Here is a 26,291-nt window from a genome sequence, read left to right as displayed (position 1 = left end):
TCTGATTTCCCAGTATCCATGATTTTTTCCAAAGATGCACATTTTGTCTGTCACCTACATAGAAACTTTTATCCATGACTTCCTGGTGATGTGATCACTGGGGATTTGTATGCCTGCTGCCCCAGTACACATACACACACGTATTGCAGGTTGTGCCATTCTGTTAATCAAATTCAGAAGCTATTATGTGCCTTACATGTTCTTCCACCAGAATGGACCTTTGCTTTCAGCTCCAGGAGCCTCTGGTTCTCCTAGTTTAAGTGTTCTTGAGCCTTACTGATTATATCTTACACATTCTCTTATTACCTAGTGTGCAACTAAAAAGTTTATAGTTATGTCAGCTCCAAAATTGGGGGGAAGGTACTTAGGAAATCTGATCAAGTCTGGAGACACTCCAAAAGGTGTGACCTTAGAGAATTTCTTCTACCTGAGCCCCAGCAGAGGAAGCTCTGATCAGGGCAGATAGGATTGAAGGAACTGTCTGGCTCCTGACACTTCAATTCATTTTTTTAAAAAAAGATTTATTTTTATTGCAAAGTCAGATATACAGAGAAGAGGAGAGACAGAGAGGAAGATCCTCCATTTGATGATTCACTCCCCAAGTGAGCACCGGCTGGTGCTGAGCCGTTCCGAAGCCACGAGCCAGGAACTTCCTCCAGGTCTCCCACACGGGTGCAGGGTCCCAAGGCCTTGGGCCATCCTCGACTGCCTTCCCAGGCCACAAGCAGGGAGCTGGATGGGAAGTGGAGCTGCTGGGGTTAGAACCGGTGCCCATATGGGATCCCAGTGCATTCAAGGCGAGGACGTTAGCTGCTAGGCCACGCCGCTGGGCCTGACACTTGAATTCAAATCTTATTTTCTTTTTTGTTAAAAATAAACTTTTTTTAAAAGGTAGCAGAATTGCAGAGAGACAGAAATCTATCTGCTGGGGATAGAGAGAAATCTTTCATTTGCTTGTGTTCTCCCCAAATGGATGCAATGAACTGAGCCGGTCTGAAGCCAGGAACTTGTTCTGGGTCTCTCATGTGGGTGAGGGGCTCAAAGACTGAGGCAGTCTTCCACAGCTTTCCCAGGCGCATTAGCTGGGAGCTGATTCAAAAGTGGAGCAGTTTCTGTCTCTCCTCTTTGCATATTTTACTGTCTAATAACAATAAATAATTTTTTTAAAGGATTTATTTATTTTTTTTTATTGGAAAGGCAGATGTATACAAAGAGGAGAAACAGAGAGGAAGATCTTTTGTCCGATGATTCTCTCCCCAAGTGGCTGCAATGGCTGGAGCTGCGCCAGTTCAAAGCCAGGAGCCTCTTCCGAGTCTCCTACATGGGTGCAGGGTCCCAAAGCTTTGGGCTGTCATCGACTGCTTTCCCAGGCCAGAAGCAGGGAGCTGGATGGGAAGCGGAGCTCCCAGGATTAGAACTGGCGCCCATATGGGATCCTGGCGCGCTCAAGGCGAGGACTTTATCCGCTATGCTATGCCATCATGCTGGGCCCAAAAATAAATAAATCTCAAAAAAAAAAGTGGAGTAGCCATGATTCACAACCAAAACCCATATTGGATGCTGTGGTATTGCAGGTAGAAGATTAATTTGCTACAGCATGGTGCCAGCCCCAAAATCTTAACTTCTGCTGAAAATTATTTCAACTCAATTCTAATTGGATGTGGTTAAAGGATATATATGAATCAATAGATACTTAAGAGGTCACGGTCTGTTTTTACTCCTTCTCCCAGAGATTAACATCACATTAACTTCTTGGCTTCATATCCCTTCAGAGTTGGCCATTTTTATTTTTTAAGATTTATTTGTTTAATTTTTTTTAGTATTGAAAATAAATGTATTTATTTATTTACAAATATAGGGTCATACCATATACAACACACTGTCTTGTACTTATTTTTTTTTATTCGTTAATTACATTGTATTATGTGACACAGTTTCATAGGTACTGGGATTCTCCCCAACCCTCCCCAAACCCTCCCACCATGGTGGATTCCTCCACCTTGTTGCATAACCATAGTTCAAGTTCAGTTGAGATTCCCTCATTGCAAGCATATACCAAACATAGAGTCCAGCATCTTATAAAGGCAGAATTACAGATGGAGGGAGGGAGAAAAGCAACGAGATCTTCCATCCATTGGTTCACTCCGCAAATGGCTGCAGTGGTTGGACTTGGGCTGGTCTGAAGCCTGGTGCTAGGAGCTTCTTCTAGGTCTCTGAAGTGGGTACTGGGACCCAAGCACTCAGAACATCTTCTGCTGCCCTCCCAGGCACATTAACAGGAAGCTGTGTTGGAAGTAGAGCAGCTGAGACATGAATTGGTGACCATATGGGATGACAGCACCGTAAGCAGCAGCTTTACACACTATCCTACAGTGCCGGCCCCCTTCAGAGTTTTATACCAGAAATGCAAAGAAAAATCTAAGAGCACATTTTCTGTTTTTCACCTGAGATGTAAAAAGGAAGAGCAGACATGGCTTTGCCCTCCACCAAATGGCATGCCAGTCTTGCTCCTTGAATTATTTTTTTAGCTGAAGAATACTGCCTTGAGTGGAGTAAGAATGTTGAACATAAAGTATTTTATCATGATCAGATGCCCTCAGATTTGCCAGCCACCTCTTTGTTTAGATGAGTGACAGTTACTACATCTGCATGGTCTGTGAAGAGTTCTGTAAGCCATGTTAAGGGGTCTGGACTCTTTCACAGGATCAGTGATTAACTTGTGTTGCATGAAGAAATCCAACTAAAAGCAGGGGAGTAGTGCAGCTTTGAGCTTTTGGAAGGTCGTCTGAGCCTAGAGGGCAACAAGTTGGAGTGACCTGGGGGTGAGTGAACTAGCAGGTGAAAGGTAATGATGGTTATGTGCATCCAGGTTGTTGGCTGCACACCAAGGCAAGTGAGTGCATCTAGGCAATGTTTCAGAGGTGGAATTGGAAGGTGGGTGATTAGTGGAATGTAAGGGTGCAGGAGTGGGGAAAGAAAAGAGATGACGCTGACGCCTCATTATTTAGCCTACTAAGGAGCCCATAAACACAATTTTGATGAGGAGGGGGAGTGGGTAGAGGATGACCATTAAGCCATGGATATGTCAGCAAGTGTAAATGTCTGTTAATCACTTGGCTGTATAGGTTTGAAGTATGGAAGAGGGATTTGGGCCAAAAGTGGAAACTTGAAATTCTGCAACATGTACATCATAAGCGTTAAGTGTTATGAATGACAGCCACACAAGGAATGTATAGACCAGAAGACTGATTTGCAAGCTGGTGAGAATCTAATTGTTAAGCTTGAAGAATGTCAACACTTTCAGGATGCTTTCAATGATGAGACCAGAGGAGTACAGTTTTTCTAGTCCTGTGGGTAAGCAGATTGCAAGTTCCCATTGCTGGAAGGGGGTGTGTCTCTGTGTCCTTGTGGTTATTTGCATTCTCTTCTACTCAGAGACCCACAGTGGTTCACACAGCTTCTTTGCAACACTGAAGTTAGCAGTGTAAGACATGGATGAAAGAAGTGAGAACCACTCCTTCAGGAGTGATGAGAAGAAAATCATGTTAAGAGAGCAAATGGCTGGGGTGAGGGAAGCATGTCAGCTGTCACACTATCCAGAGCATTAAGTCAGAGGAGGGCTGAAATAGAGCATTACATATTAACGAGGTGAAAATACTTGGTAACTTGTCAGAAATACTCCTCTGCTCTAGTGCTAGTGGCAGATGCTGGATTCTAGAATGCCAGTCAGTGAATGGGAAGGGAGGAGAAGTAGTTATTAGTGGGGTGTTAATGCTGGGTTTTAAAGTTAGGTGTATTGTCAAGAAAGTGGATGGGTTTTTGTGCTAATGAGAAGAAGCTTGTAATGAGAGGGAAAATTAGTGAATAGAAATAGGGAGTATAGCAGGCATAGACTCCCAAGTGTTGCATAGCAAGAAGGAATGATGTAGGTAGGAGGACGTGTATGAGTTGATTGGCAGGAGGTGGTGATGATTGGTCCTCATCTGAAGGTTTCTGTTTGAATTCTTGTTTGGAAGGTGACAGGTGATTGCCTGTAAGTTTCAGAGCTCTAAGGAAAGGGGCACTGTGAATTAGGGAAACAAAAGTTACCGAATAGTATTAAGGTGAGAAGCCGGAAATTTATGGCTACACCCTAAGATTTTTGGTACACTAGTTTTTTTTTCAAAGTAGCTTTTCATACTAACACATTCTAATTTTATCTCAGTCCCAGGATGTAAATTTTGAAGTGTGACATCTTTCCTTGGTTTGCAAAAGAATCATTTTATTTTAGATTATTATTTTTTTTTTTTTTACTTTAGACTGGTATGTAAGTGTTCTAGGTCACAGCATATGAATAAATGAAATCACTTTATTCTCGGGAACTGTGGTTTTATCTTTCCACTCTTAACTGCTTGCTTTCATGAGAAAAATGTTTGTTTTCCTATTCTAGGAGATTTACTGAACTGAAGCACTACAGTGACGAGCTGCAGTCTGTCATTTCACATGTGCTCCGAGTCAGAGCTGTAAGTGGTGCCCAAGAGTGTTGTGACACTGTTTTTAAGGAAATGCCTCTCATGTGATCATGATATTTTTAAGTAATGGTTGGTATTTGTGATGAATAACTGGGTTTACATTCAAAATTTTAATATCCCGTTATTCATACTGTATTTTTAGAGGAATGTGATCCAGAACAGTTATATGGAAGTTTGAGTGTTGGGTGATTGCAGTTATAGTGATGTAGTTCATGGTATTTGAAGCAGAGTGGCCTGACCATAATTTACAATAATTTATATGAAGAACTGGAAAACAAGAACTTACAGGTGCAAACATTAAGAAAAGGAACTGGAGGGTCCAGCGTGGTGGCTCAGTGGCTAAATCCTTGCCTTCCATGCACTAGGATCCCATATGGGCACTGATTTATGTTCCAGCTGCCCACTTCCCATCCAGCTCCATGCTTGTGGTCTGGGAAAGCAGTCGAGGATGGTCCAAACCCTTGGGGCCCTGCACCTGCATGGGAGACCCAGAGGAAGCTCCTGGCTCCTGGCTTCAGATTGGTTCAGCTCCAGCCATTGCAGCCACTTGGGGAGTGAACCAGCAGAAGAAAGATTTTTCTGTCTCCCTTTCTCTGTAAATCTGCCCTTCCAATAAAAATAGATAAATGTTTAAAAAAAGAAGAAGAAAGAGAAGGACCTGGAAATGCTAATTATTGTAATTACCTGATTAACCATTTTATACTGTATACATGTATTTAAATAGCACACTATCCATGAAAATGTACGTGTATGACACGTATTCACATATTTCAAAGTCAAACCACCTGGTTTTTCTGTACCTGGGGAACTTAAAAAATTGCTTGCAAAAAGACTTTGAAGCAAACTGTGCTGCCAGGTCTGGGGTGACTTTTAATACTGGAATCTTCCTGAAATGAAATATATGATCTGGTGTTTGCTTTAATAAAAGTTTTAAAATTACAAACCAGAAATCTATGGCTATATGCTGAGATTTTTGGTACAATAATTTTTTCCCTTTTTTTGTTTTTAAATTAGTTTTTCATGATAACAAATTTTAGCTTTATCTCAGCTCCAGGATATAAACTTTGATGTGTGATGTGTTTTCTTGGTTTTCAAAATAATAAAAGAATTGGTCTGGCATTTTCCTTAATAAAGGAGTCAATTAATGAGGGGTAGAGAGTGGGGCAGTTTTAGAGGATACACTTTCTATGCTTGTACCATCCCTCCCAACCCTCACTGCTTTCTCAGACCTGTTCTCTCTTTCTATTCAGATCTCAGCTCAAGCCCTTTCTTAGTGAAATCTTTCTGGAAGTGTCACATAGCAAAGGCCACTTCCAGAAGGTTAAGAAGCCCTCATTCTGTATCAGTGCTTGGGGTCCATCCTTGGCCTGGGCTTCTGAATCACTTCCTGCCATGGCAGACACTGGGAGGCAGCAGTGATGGCTCAGGTGGTTAGAGCCCTCCCTCACACAGGGGAGGGCTGGGCTCAGTTCCCATCTCCCACCTTCAGTTGAATAAGTGGATGAGATCTCTCGCTCTCTTCCTTGCCTCTCAAAAGCAACATTTTAGAAATGCTAATGTAATCTTCTGGCATCTTGTATCACTGTTGTCTTGGTAGCGGTACTGTCTGACGTTGTATTATGTACTCAGCCATTACTTATCTCCAATCATGGTAGTGACTTCCACAGATGTAGACACTTGATTTTCTTACTGCTAAATCCCTGGTTTCCTCTGAGCCCCTCCACCTGCTTTCAAGCAGCACCTTGCCGATCAAGCAGCAACAGGGTGGGGGTGTGGGGGACAGCAACATTACTGGTCTTCTATCTGCTGTTTCACTCCGTAAATGGCCACAATGGCCGGAGCTGAACCAGTTGGGAGCCAGGAGCTTCTTCTGGGTCTCCCATGCAGGTGCAGGGTCCCAGGGACTTGAGTCATCCTGCACTGCTTTCCCAGGCCACAAGCAGAGAGCTGGGTGGGAAGTGGAGCAGACAGGACAGTCAGGACACGAACCACCTCTCGTAAGAGATGCTGGTGCCACAAGATGGAGGATTAGCATGTTGTGCTACTGTGCTGTCTCCTAAAATTCGGTCTTTTCAAATTATGAGAAGGCGATTTAGATAGTAACAACGAAGTGATATGAAGTATAATTGAAAGGTGAAAGTCCCCTGCTGACAGCACACAGTGGCAAAACCATACCCCAGCAAGGGCCTTTCATTTCAGAATGTCACACAGTCATGAGTAGATTGCAAGTGTTTGAGGCAAATGACATTTTGTTAACAGATCATGAGGAAACAATTACATGGTTATCTTTTCTGTACAAGATAATTCCTTTGAAGCTAGGAAAGAAAAAAAAACAAGAGAAAATTACAGATGAGTTAGAGTTGGGTGTGTAGTAAGTGAAGGTAACAATCAGAAAAGGAAAAACAATCAGAAAAGGCAGATGGCCTTAGAGGAGGAAGAGGTAAGTTTGAAACCTGTCTGCCACTTGTCGGGTCCTTCAAGCAGAGCTGGCTACTGTTCAGTTTGTTCTCTGATGGAAATCTGCCTGGCAGCTGGAGGTGTTTTCTCACCCGATTTCCATAATAGCCCCTGTTTTCAGAGTAGGAAACCAGAGGCCAGTGACTCATTTAATACATGGGTGTGGAGCCAGATGTTAAACATGACAACTGATGCTGGATTCCTTTTCTTTCTTGTTTTCTTGCTTGCTTGTTTCCTCCCTCCCTTCCTTCTTTTATTTGTTTACTTAAAAGGCAGAGTTACAGTGAACACCCTATTGTTCACTCCCCCAAATAGCTGTGACAGTTGGAGTTGGGCCCACCTGAAGCCAAGAGCTTCATCCAGGTCTCACATGTGGGTGCAGGACACAAGCACTTGGGCCGTCTTCTGCTGCTTTTCCCAGGTGGATTAGAAATGGAATAGCAGGACTCAGACTGCCTGCATAAGGCATGCCATTGCCACAGGCAGCAGCTTTATGGGCTGTGCCACAGGACCAGCCCCTGAGTTCTATTTCTTAACCCTCTTAAACATGACAGGTTGACAAGGAGTGTGAATTCATATAGGGAGATGAAGAAGAGGATTTGATAGTCCCTGAGCCACCCTGCTTGTGGCCAGGAACCTTGTAGGCATCCAATGTTCACAAAGTCCTGTGAAGAAGATCATTCCCACATCTCCAAAAGAAAGATGCAATACCAAGGGTTGGAGTAGCATGGTAAATTCTCCAAAGCCAAATTGTAACCTAAGAAGGAGGTGGAAACTTGAACTCATATTTGTCTGACTTCACGTTTCTTACTTTTTGCTACCCTGTGCCGCCTCCAGAGGATACCAAGAGTAAAGGGAGGAAGCAAGTGTTTAACCTTGCTAACATTGTAAACGTGAACGTGACTCTGAGACGATGGTTAGCTTTTTACTTGTGGTCACCTGTAAAGGGTATCCAGTGTTGGGGAAATAGTGAGGTGTCCCAGCTCCCTTGCAATCTGTTGTGGCAAATAGTACCAGGAGTCTCAAATCTTACAGTCTTTCACTCAGAAGAATCAAGGGGAAAAAACTTTGCATGTCCAGACTTTTTAGTGGCATGTCATAAAACTTTGTCCCTCTGTTCATTGACTAGCTTGGATTTTAGCGAGGAGAGAGTGCATTCTCAGTTCCAAATGAAAGATGATTGCTGTCAGATTCCCTCTGGTGTCAGTGGGGTTTCTCCAGTGTCCTCCCAAAATGGTTGCCTGGTGATCAGTTTTGAAATAGAAGGACCTCTCAAAAGAAGTGAAATTTTATATCAGAATTCTATACAGTCACCTTTCCCTGGCACCTGGATTCTTTTTTCCTTTTGTTTTTTTTTTAATCTTTCTTTATTTTAAAGTCAGAGTGAGACACACACAGATGTTTTGTGTACTCTCCTCAGCGGCTACAGCAGCCAGGTTTGGGCCTCGTGTTGTTCATGCGTTGCAGGAGTCCAGGGAATTAGGCCATCTGCTGCTGCTTTCCCAGGAGCATTGGCAGCGAGGCAGGGAGCTGGGTCAGAAACACAACAGCCAGAACTTGAGCTGGTACTTGGTTTTGGGATGCCTGCTTCACCACAGTGCCAACTCTGGCACCAGCGTTCTGAATTACAAACCTTGAATCAGTCTGATTTTAGGTTTTAATCGCTTGTGTTTTACCGCTTTGCCATTTGGGCCTTTCCTTTTCTCTAGAAATGATACTTTTGCTCTGTGGTTCATAGCTTTTCTTAGCTGCATCTTCTCTCTTATCACCTGATGGTCTGTCTAGATGCAGTCACTTCATCAGAATGACTAAATACCCAGTGAGGAGTGCTTGTGGATTTTATGTGACTGTTTAAAGCGGTGTTTATTAAGGATAGCAGTAAACTGTTGAGAAAAAATATTACTGTTCTTGGCTATAGGAAACTTCAAAGCAATAATTAAAAACTGTAAAAAATTTGTTAGCATATGATATAAATATGGAAAAACGGAACTTGCTTCTTCTTTAACTTTTCTGGGAGTTTTTTTTCTTTTCCGCATTCATTAAGCATGGATTTTTGTGTTTGTTTTTGTTTTGCTGAATCTAGTAAGATAATTTTCTTACCAATTTAATTGACATATAATTTTGACCTGATAGCAATTTTTATTGTTTGTTTCAGAGAGTAGCAGATCGACTTTATGGTGTATATAAAGTGCATGGGAATTATGGGCGAGTTTTCAGGTAAGCACTGACCACTTCTTTTTAAAAAAAAAAAAAGATTTATTTATTTGAAAGGCAGGTTACAGAGACTGAAAAGAAAAGATCTTCCATCCTCTGGCTTACTCGCCAAATGGCCACAAAGCCAGGAGCCAAAGACTTCATCCTGGTCCCATTGGTGAGTGTGGAGCTGGATGGGCAGTAGAGCAGCCAGAACTTGAACCAGCACCCATAGGAGACGCCAGTGCTGCAGGCGGAGGCTTAAGCTGCTGCACCACAGTACCAGAACCCTGAACACATTTTTTCTTTAAGTTTATTAATTTATGTGGAAGGCAGAATTCAGAGAGATGGGGAAGAGACACAGGTCTTCTATCCTTTGGCCACAGTTTCTGAGGCTGTACATAGAGCTCGCCCATGTTTGCTGCCTCAAAATTAATAATTCATTCACTGACTTAGTTGACAAACTATATTTGCTAAGCATTCGTGAGTCATTAAACTATTCAGCTGGAATAAAGATGCTCAAGTCCTCCCTTCCTTGCACTCGTTGTTAGACTTACATAGGAATCAAGGAATTGCATCTGGTCTTGTTTACCTTGAGATGGTAAATAATACGCTTGAAAAGCAGATGATGTAGTACCTGTAGGACCTGCACTAGACAGACACGTGGTGTGAACTGGCCACTGTGCGAGTCCCTTAGGAGGACCTATGGTTATATTAACTGTGACCATTTGAGTTCTTATCAAGAACTCTCAATTTCATTTTTCATACAAAGAATTGGGCTTTAGATTTGTTTTATTTGAAGCATGAGAGACACATAAAAGCAGAATCGCCTTATAGGCATAGAAATGAGGTTTTGGAGCTCGAGCTGGGAATGTTAAAAAGCCATTTTGTAAATAGCAGCACATATAAAGCAGCTTAACTGCTGCTCTTTGAGTAAACATTTTTTTTTTTTAATTTCCCCTATTGTATTGTTGTTGACAATGTTCACATAGTCAATTACGTTAAAATAAAAAGAAAAGGGTTCAGGGGGTATAGGGAAGTGGGCAACACCACCATGTCCATATTGTTTCCGTCACGTATCCGAGGTAAAGGGGAATATTGAGTAAACATTTTTGAGGAAAGGAAATTATTGGAAGGAGTCTTGCCTGTTTTTTTTTTTTTTTTTTTAATTTTAATCAAATAGCTGTAGCAGTGATTGTTATGCTTGTTTTGTTCCTTTGACAATATTAAAAAAAAAACCTTCGGAGGTGTTTTTTCTTCTGGTACTATAAGCATGATAAGTTTACATAAGCAAGAATAAGCAAGAATAGTTCACAAAAACTATTCAAAGAGTTCCATGGTTTTTTCTTTTACAGTTTGTTGAAGATGCTTATTGAACAAACTGTAAGGCTAGGAGAACGATTCTCAGTTGTCATTTGAAAAAAATGTTTGCAACAGGAGCTGCCCATGCCATGTGGCCTCAGTTGCATGAAAATGAGCAAGTAAAAAGACTCGAAAGAGCAAATCATGTAGAGAGAGCAAAACATACCATCTCATGGTATTTGGGATTATAGACTTACTTCCCCAGTGTACTTTAATAAGGATGTGTAGCTTCCATAAAAAGAATTCCTTATAAAAAACATTTCACAGAAATGACAGTGAAATGATCTGTGGTTCTGGTAGTTTTACTCAGCAGGCCGCAGCATCGCATGAAAGTTTTCTATATAGCAAATGTTCTGAACTTCTGCCCTGCTCCGTTAGCTGTTAGCACAGTCACACATAACTAGGTGTGCTCACTGCAAACATGCATGGACATTTTAAAATGCACAGGCCTTGGCTCTGTCTCCAGGGATCAGGAGAAGGGCTGCCATTCCATATTTTTTAAAAGTTCCACGATTGATCTGAGGAGACACCCTGAGACTCTTACACAAAAGCAGAGCTGTCTTCTATGAAACTTACTTGTACTCGGCGGCACATGTTGACTTGAGAAGTTTTTTTCAGTTAACATTTGCTGGTTAAAGTTGGGGGTGGGGTGAGGAAAACAGCTTTTTGGATCACAGAAGGTAAATCCCAATATATGTATTGTCCATTATTGAGCAACTGGAAAAGAATTGTTTGTGAGAGTCCATTTGATAATATTCCATATCTAATTCTTGCTGTTTTTGGTCCTAGTGAGTGGAGTGCCATAGAAAAAGAGATGGGCGACGGCCTGCAGAGTGCCGGCCATCATATGGACGTGTGAGTACCGCACAGAGGTGGCCCACAGCCCCATGTACAGTCACATGGCTGCCTTCAGGAATCTCTTGTTCTTAGCAAGTTTATTGGCATTCACATTATGCTCTGGGTACAGATCTGACATAAATTTTATCTCAGGAATGCAAGGTTAGTTTATTGTTTAAAAATCAGCGTTATTCATAAATTAACAGAATAAAGACAAAAACCTGCATGTTCATTTCAAATCATGCAGAAAAATGCTTGTAACAAACCTCAGTACTCTTTGACAGTAGAAATCCCCATCAAACTTGGAACAAAAGGAAATTTCCTCAGTCCAAAATTTGCAGCTCATACTGTCATTCTCAGTGGAGTTTGGATGTTTTCTCCTAAGGTCAAGAACAAGGACAGCTCTCCTGGAGTCAGATCTGTGAGCTGAGACTTCTTTTCCTACCACATGGATGAAATTCCTCATTCTGATAAAGTTTGCATGCAGTGTATCTTGCAGTTAGGAATTGTGTATGCATTTTTTCTTTCAAGAGATTTATTTGTTGAAGAGGTAACATGACAGGTATAGGAGCGCTTCCATCCGCTGCTTTACTCCTCAGATGGCCACAGTGGGCAGGGCTGTGCCAAACCACAGCCAGGAGCTTCTCCGTGAGTGGCAAGGGCCCGAGCACTCGGGCCATCGCCTGCTTTCCCCAGCACATGAGCAGGGAGCCGGGTCAGAAGCTGAGCAGCCAGAGCTCCAGCTGGCAGTATGTGATACAGGATGCTGGTGTCACAAGAAGCAGCTTAATGCACTGTGCCACAACACCAGCTCCACATGTTGCTTTTTAAATGGATCTTTTTTTTCTCATTTAATTTTATAATACCAGTAAACTTTGTTTCCTCTTCTAGAGGAAATATACTTGAAAACATGGAGTATGTTTTTATTTCTACACTAAGGAATCAGAATTGATTTGAGGGAGGATGCCTCTTCTGCGCAAAAGTAGTACATTACACACACCCAGGTCGTTATGGAATTTATCATATGTTAATCAAACCAAGCACACAAGCCATTACTCTAATGACATTTCAAGTTCTAAATTGGTGGAGTGACAGGAAGTGGCATTGTGGTGTACTCAGTTCAGCGGCTTTAGTCCCTGATTCTCCGCGTTTGATCCAGATTCCTGCTTACTGTGCCTGGGATCCAGCAAATGGTGGCTCAAGTGTTGAGTCCCTGGCACCCTCCTGGAAGACCTGAGTGGAGTTCTTGTCTCTTGACTTCAGCCTGGCCCAGTGAAGAGAAGATCTCTCTCTGTCTCTCCTATTCTCAGTCACTGCACCTTTCAAACAAACAAGCCAGTCTTGTTGATGTTGTTCTTTTTTTTAAGATATATTTTATTTTGTTTTTCCATTGGAAAGGCAGATATACAGAGAGGAGGAGAGAGAGAGAGATGATCTTCCATCTGTTGATTCACTCCCCATGCGGACACAACAGCTGCAGCTGAGCTGGTCTCAAGCCAGGAACCAGATGCTTCTTCCGTGTCTCCCACGTGGGTGCAGGGTCCCAAGGCTTTGGGCCGTCTTCGACTGCTTTTCCAGGCCACAAGCAGGGAGCTAGATGGGAAGCCGGGCTGCCGGGACTAGAACCAGCGCCCATATGGGATCCCGGCTTGTGCAAGACTAAGACTTTAGCCACTAAGCTACTGTGCTGGGCCCACCAATCTTTTTAAAAAGTGATAAAGAAGCCCCCTGGAAAACTTTACAGATATGTGCATGTAGGAATTGGGAAAGGTGGTGCGCTGCAAGCTAGCATTCTTGTCCAGACACAGGATCCAGTGCAGGAGTGGGAGTGACGTGGCTGTGAGCGCAGTATCCTGACAGGATCAGAGGGCTGTTGCCAGTCAGTTTCAAATAAGACTTCTAGATGGTTCTTTAATCTTGATCGGCACTACTTTCTCTCCTGATGCTTTTGAGAATTAACGTAGTTGCTACCAGGGACATGTGTCTATTAATTATGCCAAGCCTTATTCTTGCTATGATATTTTATAAATCTTTGCATAGAAGATACTGCGGTGTTCAGTTACTTCTTAAGCTGCTTCAAGTAAAGATCAATTCTTCCTTTGTTATCTCTTTTTTTATTTTTGTAAGATTTATTTTTATCAGAAAGATAGATATACAAGGAGAAGGAGATACAGAGAAGAAGATCTTCCATCCTCTGGTTCACTCCCCAAGTGGCTGAAATGGTCACAGCTGAGCCAATCCAAAGCCAGGAGCGTCCGGGTCTCCCACATGGGTGCAGGGTCCCAAGGCTTTGGGCCACCCTCTAATGCTTTCCCAGGCCACAAGCAGGGAGCTGGAAAGGCAGTAGAGCAGCCAGGACACAAACCGACATCCATATAGAATCCCGGCATGTGCAAGTTTAGGACTGCAGCCACTAGGCTACCGAATTGGTATTATTTTTTATTTCTAAGTCATCGATGACTAAAGTATTTTGTTACAATTCAGTACAACATCATGTTACATACAAATTGCTATGCTTCTGAAGGGCAATTCTCACTTTCTGTACATTGTTACCTAGATGTAACAAAAGTACTTGTTTACCATGTTGATCTAAGTAGTGTTCTTTTGAAACAGATATGCCTCCTCTATTGATGATATTTTGGAAGATGAGGAACATTATGCGGATCAGCTGAAAGAATATCTTTTTTATGCAGAAGCTCTGCGGTAAGTGCCATGAGACTGTCAACGCTAGCTGCGTGGCTCCCACCACTCTTGCTCTGCCCCATGCAGTACAGGCTGGAGGGCGCCTTCTTCTGAGTTGCAGAGGGCGAGGTATAGAACCTGAGAGCACAACCTGCCTTTAAAACGTGTGTGTTGGTCTCACTCATCAGCTGTGTCTGTATGTTGGGTTTTTCCATTTTTACTGGTTTAAAAATTAAAAGCAAAATACGTATTGAGCACTGTCACCAGACCATGTGGTGCCATTATCGATAGCTCCTGCAGGGACAAGTAGGAATCTCTGAAAGACTGTCTCCCTGATGAAGAAAAAATCTCCGCATTTTTTTTTCTGGCTAAATTTTTATTATTTTTTTAAAGATTTATTTATTTTATCACAAAGTCAGATATACAGAGAGGAGAAGAGACAGAGAGAAAGATCTTCCCTCTGATGATTCACTCCCTAAGTGAGCCGCAACGGCCAGTGCACGCCGATCCGAAGCCGGGAACCCGGAACCTCTTCCGGGTCTCCCACACGGGTGCAGGGTCCCAATGCATTGGGCCATCCTTGACTGCTTTCCCAGGCCACAAGCAGGGAGCTGGATGGGAAGTGGAGCTGCCGAGATTAGAACCGGCGCCCATATGGGATCCCGGGGCTTTCAAGGCGAGGACTTTAGCTGCTAGGCCATGCCGCTGGACCCTGGCTAAATTTTTTTTTTTTTAAAGATTTATTTATTTTATCACAAAGTCAGATATACAGAGGAGAAGAGACAGAGAGGAAGATCTTCCCTCCGATGATTCACTCCCTAAGTGAGCCGCAACGGCCGGTGCACGCCGATCCGAAGCCGGGAACCCGGAACCTCTTCCAGGTCTCCCACACGGGTGCAGGGTCCCAATGCATTGGGCCATCCTTGACTGCTTTCCCAGGCCACAAGCAGGGAGCTGGATGGGAAGTGGAGCTGCCGGGATTAGAACCGATGCCCATATGGGATCCCTGGGCTTTCAAGGAGAGGACTTTAGCTGCTAGGCCATGCTGTTGGACCCTGGCTAAATTTTTAAAAGAGTCATTTTCTTGGGATGAGTGGCCTTGGGTCTGTCTTCCTGTTGGTTTTGAAAGCGCTGTAGCAACTCAGGAAGGAAAACGGAAGTGCAGTCCTTCCTTAGACTGTTCAGGAACTGGAGTGGAAATGTCTGCACGTAGCCCTTGGAGAGCTCTGATGGGAAGGTGCTCCACCGAGGTCCTCTTACTTCACCAGGCAGAAGGCAGGGGCTGCTGGCGCTGGAATCATGGGCCGTTCCGCAACTTTCACCAAGGCTAATGCTTGCGTTGCTAAGTGGGGGGAGATGGAAAGTGTTTGAGGTGTGTGGCTGTTCATGTTTTTGAGAATGACCAGCTCAATACTGGAAAACTATGCACTAGCCAGCCATGTGGGTCATGAGTGGATATGGAGACGCGGGAGAGGGCCCTTGAAGGCCTTCCTTTCATGCATTTTTAATTGGAATGTTATTCTCTTTAACAGTAAGCATGGATTACTTAAAAAAATCGGAGGCCGGTGCTGTGACTAGTGGGTAACGCTGCCGCCTGCACTTGACATCTTATATTGGCACCAGTTCAGATCCTAACTGTTCCATTTTTAAAAAAGCTCCCTGAGAAAGCAACAGAAGATGGCCCATGTGCTTGGGCCCCTTCACCCTGGGGAACCTGGAAGAAACTACTGGCTCCTGGCTTTAGTCCAGCCTAGTTCTGGCTTTGTGGCTATAAGGGAATGCACCGGCAGAGGAAAAGATCTCTCTGTCTCTCTCTCTCGCTGTGTAACTCTGCCTTTCAAATTAAATAAAATAAATCTTAAATGTGTTTTATTTGAAAGGCAGAATTAACACACACACAGAAAAGTCTTCGATTTGCTTTGATGGCCACAGTGGCCAGAGCTGGGCTGGACTAAAGCCATGAGCCTGGAATTTTATCTAGGTCTGTCATGGGGATGGCAGGGTTCCAAGCACTTGGGCCCTCTCTCCCTGCTTTCTCAGGCACTTCAGCAGGAGCTGGATCGAAGTAGAGCAACTGGGACTCGAACCAACGCTCATATGGGAAACACCACAGGTGGCTAGTTAACGCACTGTGCTGCATGCTTGCCCCTGGATGATGCTTTTGATCATAAAAACCAATGAGTATTTCTAAATTTAGAACAGACTTTGCAGCATTATCCTTTTACAGAATGCTTGGTTGCTATTTGATATTGCAGCATTTTGTATTAAAGATGTTTATTATGTAATGCTGTTTCTAGATAAATTATGTTGCAAGTATCTAGAAACAAATGTCTTTGTTTTAAATCTATGTAAGGAGTTTTTTAGCTTATATTGCAAATTTCTTTAGTGTTTGAAAGGTCCTAACATGTTCAAACCTGAGCACAAAGAAGAGACATTGAACAGTGGCGCTGTTTGTGTCCCTAGGGCCGTGTGCAGGAAGCACGAGCTCATGCAGTACGATTTGGAGATGGCTGCTCAGGATCTAGCGTCCAAGAAGCAGCAGTGTGAGGAACTGGCAACAGGGGTGAGTATTCCTCTTTCAATCTCTAGCATGAGCTCAGAGCAAGCTGTGTGTAGGATGAGCTCCAAGACCAGGAGCTTCTCCAGGTCTCCAACATGGGTGCAGGCAGCACAAGGGCTAGAGCCATCTTTCACTGCCTTCCCAGGCCGCAAGCAGGGAATTGGATGGGGAGTGGAGCATCTGGGATATGAATCAGTGCCCACATGGGATGCTGGTGTTTCGCCCAAAGAGGTTCTATCAGAATTGTTCTGTATGATGACTGTGGCCCAGTTTTTTTGTTTGTTTCGCTTTTTAAAATGTTGTTAATTAATTAATTTATTTTTATTGGAAAGTCAGATTTACAGAGAGAAGGAGAGACAAAAATCTTCCATACTCTTTTTACCCCCAAGTGGCCACAGTTGCTGGAGCTGAACCATTTTGAAGCCAGAAGCCGGGAGCCAGGAGCTTCTTTTGGGTCTCCCACATGGGTGAAGAGTCCCAAGGCTTTGGGTCATCCTCTGGTACTTTCCCAGGCTACAGGCAGGGAGCTGAAAGGGAAGTGAAACAGCTGGGATATGAACCGGTGCCCATATGGGATCCCGGCACATGCAAGATGAGGACTTCAGCCATTAGGCTACCACGCCAGACCCATATGGCCAGCTTCAGATATTCTATTTTTTTTAAGGATTTATTTTATTTTTTTTTATTACAAAGTCAGATATACAGAGAGGAGGAGAGAATATGAGCACCAGTTTAAGTCTGTCCTGGCGCTCCACTTCCCTGCCAGCTCCCTGCTAATGACCTGAGAAAGCAACAGAAGATGGCCAAGTCCATGGGTTCCTGCCTCCATGTGAGAGTCCCAGAAGCTCCTGGATCCTGGCTTTGAATCAGTCCAGCTCCAGCCACTGTGACCATTTAGGGAGTGAACCAGTGGTCTATCTTTCCATATTTCTAAATCTTTCAAATAAAAATAAATCTTAATTTTTTTTGCATCAAAATGTATCTTTATCATTTTGCACAAACTTTTTAAAGCAGCTAATCCCTAGTAGTCTCTTCACCTTACAAAGCAGACTGTGTGTCTGCCCCACAAGCCCTAGCCACCCCTCTGCCCTGTCACCTGCGGCCACCGTGCTGTGCGTCTCATTTGGCCACGCGAGGTGCCTGATGTGAGTGGAGTCACTCAAGGGCAGCGTTTGTGCTTTTGTGATGACATTTCACTTAGAGTTCCTCAAGGCTGTTACAGGTGTGGGGTGTATCACGATTTCCTCCGTTTTGAGGCTGCATGCTGCTCTGTTGTGTGCATATGACACACTGTTTATCCATTCATGTTTCCTTTTAGACTGTGAGAACATTCTCTTTGAAGGGAATGACTACCAAACTGTTTGGACAAGAAACTCCAGAGCAGAGAGAAGCCAGAATAAAGGTGCTAGAAGAACAAATACAGGAAGGAGAACAGCAGCTGAAATCCAAAAATCTGGAGGGCAGGTAAAGATGCTGACATGTTGGACAAAGTTAGACTGTAGACGCTGTGGCAAATTATTATTCTATTTTAATAACAATGGCCAGTTTCCTTAGTGTCCCTGTTTGTCTACAGTGCAGTGATTGCCCATCTAAGAGTTAGCAAAACTCATGTTATAGAAGCAGCCGTGGAGGGAGGCAGGAACAGGAGTCGGCTGCATGGCGCTATTTCCCTGCTCTCTTTGTGATGTCTCTCCCCCATGCACTTCCCCTCCGCCCCTTCTTCTCTGCTGAACAAAGCCTGAGTACCCTCAGTACCCGGATCCCACGTTGCCACAGGGTGAAGCCTTCTTGGGTTCCCTCCAGCCAGCGTGGCACTGGGCTCACGCTCCTCGAGTGCGGCAGGCCTGTTCTGGGGTTGCGGCCCTGGCTGCAGGAGGAGTCTTTCACATTTAGTGACTTTATCTTTTTTGTCTTCATGCCCGTACCTACCTCGCATAGGGTTAGGCATGCTTTCCAGAATCATTTCTAAAAATGCAGTCCTCAGAAATCTGCTCTCACTGATTTTACCGTTCTTTTCCGCTGATACAAAGTAGACTAAGGCCAACCATGAGTCTGTCACTGGTTTTGAGGTGGTTTTTATTCATTTTAAAACTGCTGCCACCAAAGACATTGAAGTAAATTTTCCCAAGTAGATAAAAAAGACAAATTCCTAGCAGGATCCTAAAACTAGTTATTATGTAAGGCAGCTGTGCAAAGTGTGAGCCATCACTAGCTGGCCAGGCGCTGGCCAGGCACTCGGGGGCCACATCTGCTCAGTTGGTGAAATGGTTTACAGTCATCTCTACCCATTGGATGGCAGTAACTTAAAGGTGATATTCTCTTGCCAAACTGGAAATTACTAAAATGCAGACAACTATGTAGCTGTCCCTACTTTTTCCCTTACTATAATTTTTAGGAAAATAAAAAGTTTGACCTCTCATGCAAGCAATAGCTGTTTCTTCTGTAAGACAGTTAACCAGTTCATGTGCCGGCACAATGACTAATCCTCCACCTGCAGCACCACCATCCTCTGTGGGTGTCAGTTTGATTCCAGGCTCCCTGCTCACGACCTAAGAAAGCATCAGAGGATGGTTCAAGTCCTTAGGCCCTTGCATCCTCGTGGGAGACCTGGAAAGAAGCTGCTCATTCCTGGCGTCTACATCCAGATCTGTAGACCAGCTCCGCTCTGGCCATTGCAGCCGTTTGGGGAATGGGCCAGCGGATGGAAGACCTCTCTCTGTCTCGCCTCCTCTCTCTCTGTCAAGTCTGCTTCTCAAATAAAAAGAAATCTTTAAAAAAAAAAAAAAGAACTAGTTAGCTCTACATATAATATATTGTTTATTTAATTTACATAGCAGTAATGATGATACCTTTTATTGCAGAGAATTTGTGAAAAATGCCTGGGCTGACATTGAACGCTTCAAGGAGCAAAAGAACCGTGACTTAAAGGAAGCCCTCATAAGCTACGCAGTCATGCAGATCAGTATGTGTAAAAAGGTAGGTCTGGGAGCCTTCAGGAGGGCCTGCAGATGTCTCCACAGTCCCCTTTTGGGCTACAGTCTTCGTTTTCATTCTTGTCTTCTGAAATATTTCTCAGATGCCCTACTTAATTTCAAAAGAAATGTGGGCAAAGGTGTCAGTTATTGAGTGTCACTCATGTGAAGTTCCAAATGTATATGCCCCATTCTTTGGACAGGAAAGTACTCTTCCTAATGGTGACCTAAGTCTCGATGGCAAATGCCTTAAACATTACTTTGGGGAAATCTGGTTATGAATATGGTTTGTTAATAAAGTGATCTTATAACCAATATCCATAGTGAAAGATGTGAACATGAAAGTTTATCCTGGTTAAAGTAAGTTTTGGCTGTCAGGAAATCTTTTCTAAAATGCTGTTTAAGAAGAAAATAGAGGATGTTTCTTATGGCAGCTGCTTTATAACCTGACGTCTGCTGACATGCTCACCAGTGCTTTATGTCTGCCATAAAGCCATGTGCCAGGCAGTTGGACATGCACTACATTAGGCCTAGAGTACAGTGAATTCTCATATTATGGAGATCTTAGCAATACTGTATTCATCAACAACTGTAACACTGTAATTTATCCAAAAGTCTTAGCATTTTGGACAAGAGGCATCACTTCCTCCATTATTTCACTTGCATCACCAGCATGAGCACTACAGCACAAAGATGTTTTTATAACACTGGATCTACTTGCTCTTAAGAAGGCTTTTCTTAGCTTAGTCAAATTCGTAGTTAGGCCTGAGTCAACTGGAACTTGATTCAGACTGTGAATCTTTAAGGTCATAAGAAAGAACTATAAACTGTGACAGGTACGTGTGCCCGAGCCGTGGTGGTGCGTGTTGCAGCTGGGTGGTCTCTCTGGCCACCATCTTTCTACTCCTGCTTACTGCAGCTGCTGGGTGCTTGGCATTTGCAGTCCTTTCTAATTTGCCTCTTTTAACCTCAGGAATCCTGAAAGATCAGATCTCAGAGGTTTTTGGAACTATTTTTGTTTGGTTTGGTTTTATGAAAGATTGATTAATAAGCTCCTTTGTAATATCCTGTTGCACTTTTTTCCTTTTCCGTTAGTAGAATGCAGTACCTTTAATATAATGGTTTAAAGGACTTTCCCCCAGCATTTTTATGGTGGGCTGATTAATGGTGCTACAAATGTAATCTCTAGGTTAAAAAAAATTACCCTAGGTATATTGGCCATTCTGTGGAATACTTAGGGATTTACTCACATGTGCCATGCTGACAACCATAATAAACAAGAATTTCCCCAGGGTTTATGTTCACTTTAGTTGCTAAGAATAGTGCTCTAAAATTTCATTATGTTTTATTTTCTTGCCTTAGTGAAATATATTTTTGTATTTGTAAATCTGCAATGTGTTTTTAGGAACTTAAAAAATCAAGTTCTAGAAGGCAAGATTAGCGTCAGTTTTTACACAAATATAAGGTGAATCTTACTTGTGTGTTAACTTTTAACATTTATTATGCTTTCTTCGGTTAGCCAGTCACAGTGTTAACTGAATGTAACCAAAGCTTTGATTGAATATAATCACATTGTAGTACTAACAAGTCAATACGTCTGTTTTTCACAAGAAAAAAATTGTTTTTAAAGGTATATTTTGTTTATTTAAAAGGTGGGGTGACAGAGAGGGACAGACAGACAGAAAGATCCTCCATCCTCTGGTTTGCTCCCCAGATGGCCACAACAGCCAAGGTTGCACCAGACTAAAACCAGAAGTCAGAAATTCTATCCAAGTCTCCCATGAGGGTGGTAGGGGCCTAAGTATTTGGGACTTCTTGTTCTGCCTTCCTGGCACATTAGCAGAGAGCTGGTTGGGAGTAGAGCAGCCAGGACTCACACCAGCTCTCTGATAGGGGATCAGGCATTGAAGTTGGTGGCTTAACCTTGTCTACCACAGTACTGGTACATTCTGCTTTTGGATCAGCCATTTTGGAAGCAAATTGTCTACTTCATTGAGCCAAGTAGGCCAAAGCTTAAGAAAAAAAAAACACCTCAGTGATTTTAAGCAACTTTATTTTTCTATAATTAGTTATAAAAGGAGTGAGATCTTCCATCTACTGGTTCACACCTCAGATATCCCCAGCAGCAAGGGCTAGCCCGGGCCAGGTCAGCAGCTGGACACTCAGTCCAGGGCTCTGTCTTGAGTGGGAGGGGTCCATCACCTCCTGCCGCCTGGTGTGTACATTAGCAGGAAGCTGGATTGGAAGGGGAGAAGGCAGGGCTCCCACCAGGACTCAGTCTTGGGATGTGGGGGACCCGAGCAGCTGCTTAAACTGCCAGATGCCCGCCCCCAAGGTTAGATGTATGTATGTATGTATATATACGTAATCATTTACAGACTGTGAGGGGACTTCCACAAGTCTGTAGAAAATGGAATTAAAAGATCAGGTTATTTTGTTGCAAAAAGAATTTTGAAATCCACGCATACGTAGTTTTCTTGTGATACACATTTTCCTTTAACTCTTTGAAAACCTCTCCTATGCATGAGTTGAACCAACATTTGCACTACAGTAGTTTGCGTTTTGATTTCATTTTTCTACAAACTAACTAAAGTAGTCTTGCACATATTTTTCTCTGAACAAAAGCAGGAGCACACTATTGCTGCCAGGGTGCTGTTTTGGCCTTTCTGATCTCTCGCAGACACGTTACTGCACCAGCGTGTACAGTTTCACTCTGTGATAGTGAGCATTCCATTAGATACTACTTTAACCAGCCCATCTAAGGCATTTTGAAGAGTTGTGCTTTTCATTAATCTATTTGCTTTTTGTATCCCATCAGGGAGAAAGAAAACTCAAAAAGATTTCTTGGTTATTGTTTTTTGTTATTGTTTTCTGTTTGAAGCCTTGATAAATACTGATACACTTTAATACTACATATTTTTTAAAAAGTTCCCTTCTTTGAAATGGGCAGTTATTGGAGAATCCATACCTGCTTATTGAACACCTTTGTTTCTGCCACCTGCTCAAGGGTTGCTGTGACACCACCTTCTTGAGGCTTACCGGGTGGTGCTCCAGGTGGTGCTTGGTGGACTGCTGTACTGCTGAGAGGAACTCAAGGGTTTGGTACAGGATGAGTTTTCATCTCAACTTTAGCTATTGGAGCAGCAGTTTAGTAACTCCGTTTGTGTTTGTTGTACTAACAACTTTGGTTTCAAATTCTATACTGAAAAGACTGTCTGAAAACATGATTTGGTTGCACAGAGGTGATAACGAGTATGTGACATGAGTAAGTGCATTTATGATTCAAACCTTGGAAACTCAGTTTTCTGACATTTGTAGAAGTTCTTCCTCTGTTGTAAGGATAAATGCAGAATTAAACATTCACTTCCTGTCAGCAGTTTCCTCAAATGGTGTCATATTTACTGGACTCGTTGTTACCAAAAGCAAAACTTAGCATGCTGCTAAGCCAAATATGGTTTTGAAAAATGCTTCCAGAATCATATTTTAAAGTTACTTTTTTTTTTAGGGAATTCAAGTTTGGACCAATGCTAAGGAATGCTTTAGCAAGATGTAATCCTGTGAAATGAGTTCCTCTTCAATCAAAGTGCCCCAAAACAGAAGCACAAGTAAATAACAGAAATTTAAGTTACTACCCAGTCTACAAAAAAATACACGTTAAGTTGGATAAGTTCAGCTTTCTTTAACCTGGTTAAAGTTGTGTTCATATAGCACAAAAAGGGTGTATTTTAATGAAGATTAAATATTATTAATTTGAGTTTTGGGGACTGGTGCTGATTCCAAAAAGTAAATATAGTAATATATACCAATAGATTTTTTTTTTTGTTCGGGCTTCTGAACCAATGACTGAATGTCAATATGTTGATTAAATTCCACATGCCTGTTTTAATACCAACTGTTTTAGATTTGTTCATGTAAGATTTTTTTTTCCCTGAGATTGAATTGCTGTATTTACCCAGTAAGACATACTTGTCTGTTGTAGGGGGTTATTTCCTATTGCCTTACAGTTGAGCTGTTTGATTTGACAAGCTCAGCAGTAGAAACTTAGTATGGATTTTAGGGTTTTCTTCCACGTTCATTGAAGCCCCCTGTAACATCTGCCTTCAGTTTACGTTTGCCAGAATTTTGATAACTGGTCAGAGAGCTGATACTGCCAACCAAGAACGGCTCAGCTGCACAGTGGAGTATGTCGCCAGGACCTAGGCTGGCTATGCAGAGCGCTGTGGCTGAGTGTTGGACGGAAGAGTCCCACTCCCCTGGCGTTCTTCCCCTCCTCAAGGAGCCTCCCCTTGCTCTGCTGGGCTCTGCACATGGCATTTCAGGGTACGAGATGTAGCATTTCCCCATACGAGTAGACGCACGTGCCGGCGTTTGTCTGTTATCAACATCCTTCTTTTCAATTGCTTGGCTGTAATTTTTTGAAAAAGATAAATTATGGTTTTTTTTTTGTATGTTCTCGTGGTATGTGTTCAGAAGCCATGCACCTTCATTTTCCCAGCTTTGCAGAATCCTAACTGTACTCATTATTTCTAACGATAAAATGAAAATCCCCAGTACTGTTTAGCATTTGACTTTTCTACATGTTTAAACTGTTGCTGGATTTTTGTGCTGTTTGCCAAACTTACACAATAAATAAATGAGGTATCATGCTGATTTTCAGAAGATTTTTATTATTGTAACAAGACGATACGCATATATTAATATCTGATGACCTATGAAGAAAAAAACACGTGTCATAGTGTGTCTGAAGTGTTTAGTTGTATAAATTGGTCTACTATATTGAAGTGTTTTTTTTTTTAAATAAGGTGCTGAAGTAACATGATATTGAAATTTTTATTGGAGTTTTTTTTTACCAAGAAGAAGCAAAATCATTTGTACAGGTGCGTATTTCATTCCACTGACTAGTATCACCTTTTGACTAATGAAATGAAGACCTTTCTGCTTGGCATTTAAAAATCAGAAGCCGCCTCCTCCCGGGCTCATTTTACTCTGTATGAAATGTATCCGGGTATTTTTTGTGTGTGTTTTGTTTTATAGCTGTCAGCTCCCTATAATGGTTGTTGTTCTTTTTTTTATTTGTTTTTATTTTTCTGATAGGAAGAATTATTAGGAGAAGGAAAGAATGAGAGAAATCATCCATCTGCCTGTTCGCTCCCCACTCGGCCACGATGGCCGGGACTGGGCCAGGCTGAAGGCAGCAACCAGGAGCTTCTTCCAGGTCTCCCACGCAGGTGCAGGGGCCAAAGACTTGGGCCATCTTCTGCTGCATTCCAGGCCATTAGCAAGGAGCTGGATGGGAAGTGCAGCAGCCAGGACATGAATTGGCCCCATGTGGGATGCTGACGTCACAGGGGGCAGCTTAACTTACTACACCACAACACTAGCCTCACCCCCCTGTGTTTTATGTTTTGAAAAGATAAATCTGGGGAAAAAATTCTGTTCTGTAAAATATATAAGCATAAGCTTAGTTTTTAGTATATTCAACTCAAAATCCCTTGGTGAATTGGCTTGTTTAATTTTATAACAGAATCATTCCTCTAAAGAAAACTCTTAAGGAATTGTATAATGGAAATATTAGTACTAATCAGAATAATTATAAAGAAAGTAAGTAGTATTCAACAATTTTTTTGAAATTTTAAGAAAATCATAAACCAATGAATGTGGGAATTCCAAGGTTGCAAAAGGTACTTACAAAAATTTGTGAAAAAAATGAATTAAAAGGTAGGTTTATCTCATTGCACATAAATTTTCAAAACAATGCATTTGAAGGATATTTTAAAAGGTCATGGGGAGCCTGGCACAGTGGCTTAGTGGCTAAGGTCCTCGCCTGGACGCACCAGGATCCCATATGGGGACATCAGTTCTAATCCTGGCAGCCCTGCTTCCCATCCAGCTTCCTGCTTGTGGCCTGGAAAAGCAGTTGCGTACAGCCCAGGGCCCTGGGACCCTGCATCTGCTTGGGAGACCTGGAGGAAGCTCCTGGCTCCAGATTCCAGATCAGCGCAGCTGCAGTCATTGTGGCTGCTTGGGGAGTGACTCAACGGATGGAAGATCTTCTCTGTCTCTCCTCAGTATATCTGACTTTGCAATAAAAAAAAAACTCTTAAGAAAAAGTGCATGGGGTGAACATATTTGGCCTAGAGGTTCAGACCTGCATGTTTCATATAGGAGTGCCTGGATTCAGTGCCCATCTGTGGAAGCTGTCTCCTGCTTCCTGCTAATGCCCTCTCTGGGAGGCCACACTGAGGATCAGGTCATTGGGTTGAGTCACCCATGTGCATGCGAGATCTGCATTAAGTTCTGGGCTCCTAGCTTCAGGCCTAGCCCAACCCCAGTTGTTGTGGGCATTTAAGAAGTGAACCATTAAATGGGATTCTCTCTCAAATTATTATTTTTTAAGTCTGTGAAAAACGAGTATTATGAAAAACTGCATGGGTTTCAATTTTTTTTTATTTCACCAAAATAAACTCGGCTGGTGTTGTGGTGCAAGCCACAATGTCCTGGTTGGGATGCCTGCACTCCACTGTCAACACTGACTCAAGTCCCAGCTCCTGGGCATCCACTAATCACTACTGATGCGCCAGGGAAGCGTTGCTGACTCCAGTGCTCAGCCCTGCCACACACATGAGAGGTTCCAGGCTTGCACCTGGCTCAGTCCCAGCTATTGTGGGCATTTAGGAGTGAACTGGTGGATTGGTTCTTAATTATGTATTTCACGAA

General features: G+C 42.8%; 1 protein-coding gene across 1 annotated transcript in view; it reads left to right on the top strand.

Moving 5' to 3' along the window:
- Positions 1-24,224, top strand: part of SNX4 (sorting nexin 4) — a 62,656-nt gene extending 38,432 nt beyond the window's left edge. The window contains exons 7-14 of the mRNA XM_058662038.1: positions 4,430-4,502; positions 9,124-9,185; positions 11,313-11,378; positions 13,974-14,063; positions 16,506-16,605; positions 17,921-18,066; positions 19,464-19,578; positions 23,080-24,224. Coding sequence (XP_058518021.1) covers positions 4,430-4,502; positions 9,124-9,185; positions 11,313-11,378; positions 13,974-14,063; positions 16,506-16,605; positions 17,921-18,066; positions 19,464-19,578; positions 23,080-23,127 — 700 coding nt within the window. The 3' untranslated portion in view covers positions 23,128-24,224. The remainder of the gene's footprint in view (positions 1-4,429; positions 4,503-9,123; positions 9,186-11,312; positions 11,379-13,973; positions 14,064-16,505; positions 16,606-17,920; positions 18,067-19,463; positions 19,579-23,079) is intronic.
- Positions 24,225-26,291: the final 2,067 nt, after the last annotated feature.

Source organism: Ochotona princeps, chromosome 3, assembly GCF_030435755.1.
Source record: "Ochotona princeps isolate mOchPri1 chromosome 3, mOchPri1.hap1, whole genome shotgun sequence".
Lineage (NCBI taxonomy): Eukaryota > Metazoa > Chordata > Mammalia > Lagomorpha > Ochotonidae > Ochotona > Ochotona princeps.
The sequence above is the reverse complement of the archived record's forward strand: the minus strand, read 5'-3'. Positions and strand labels throughout refer to the sequence as shown.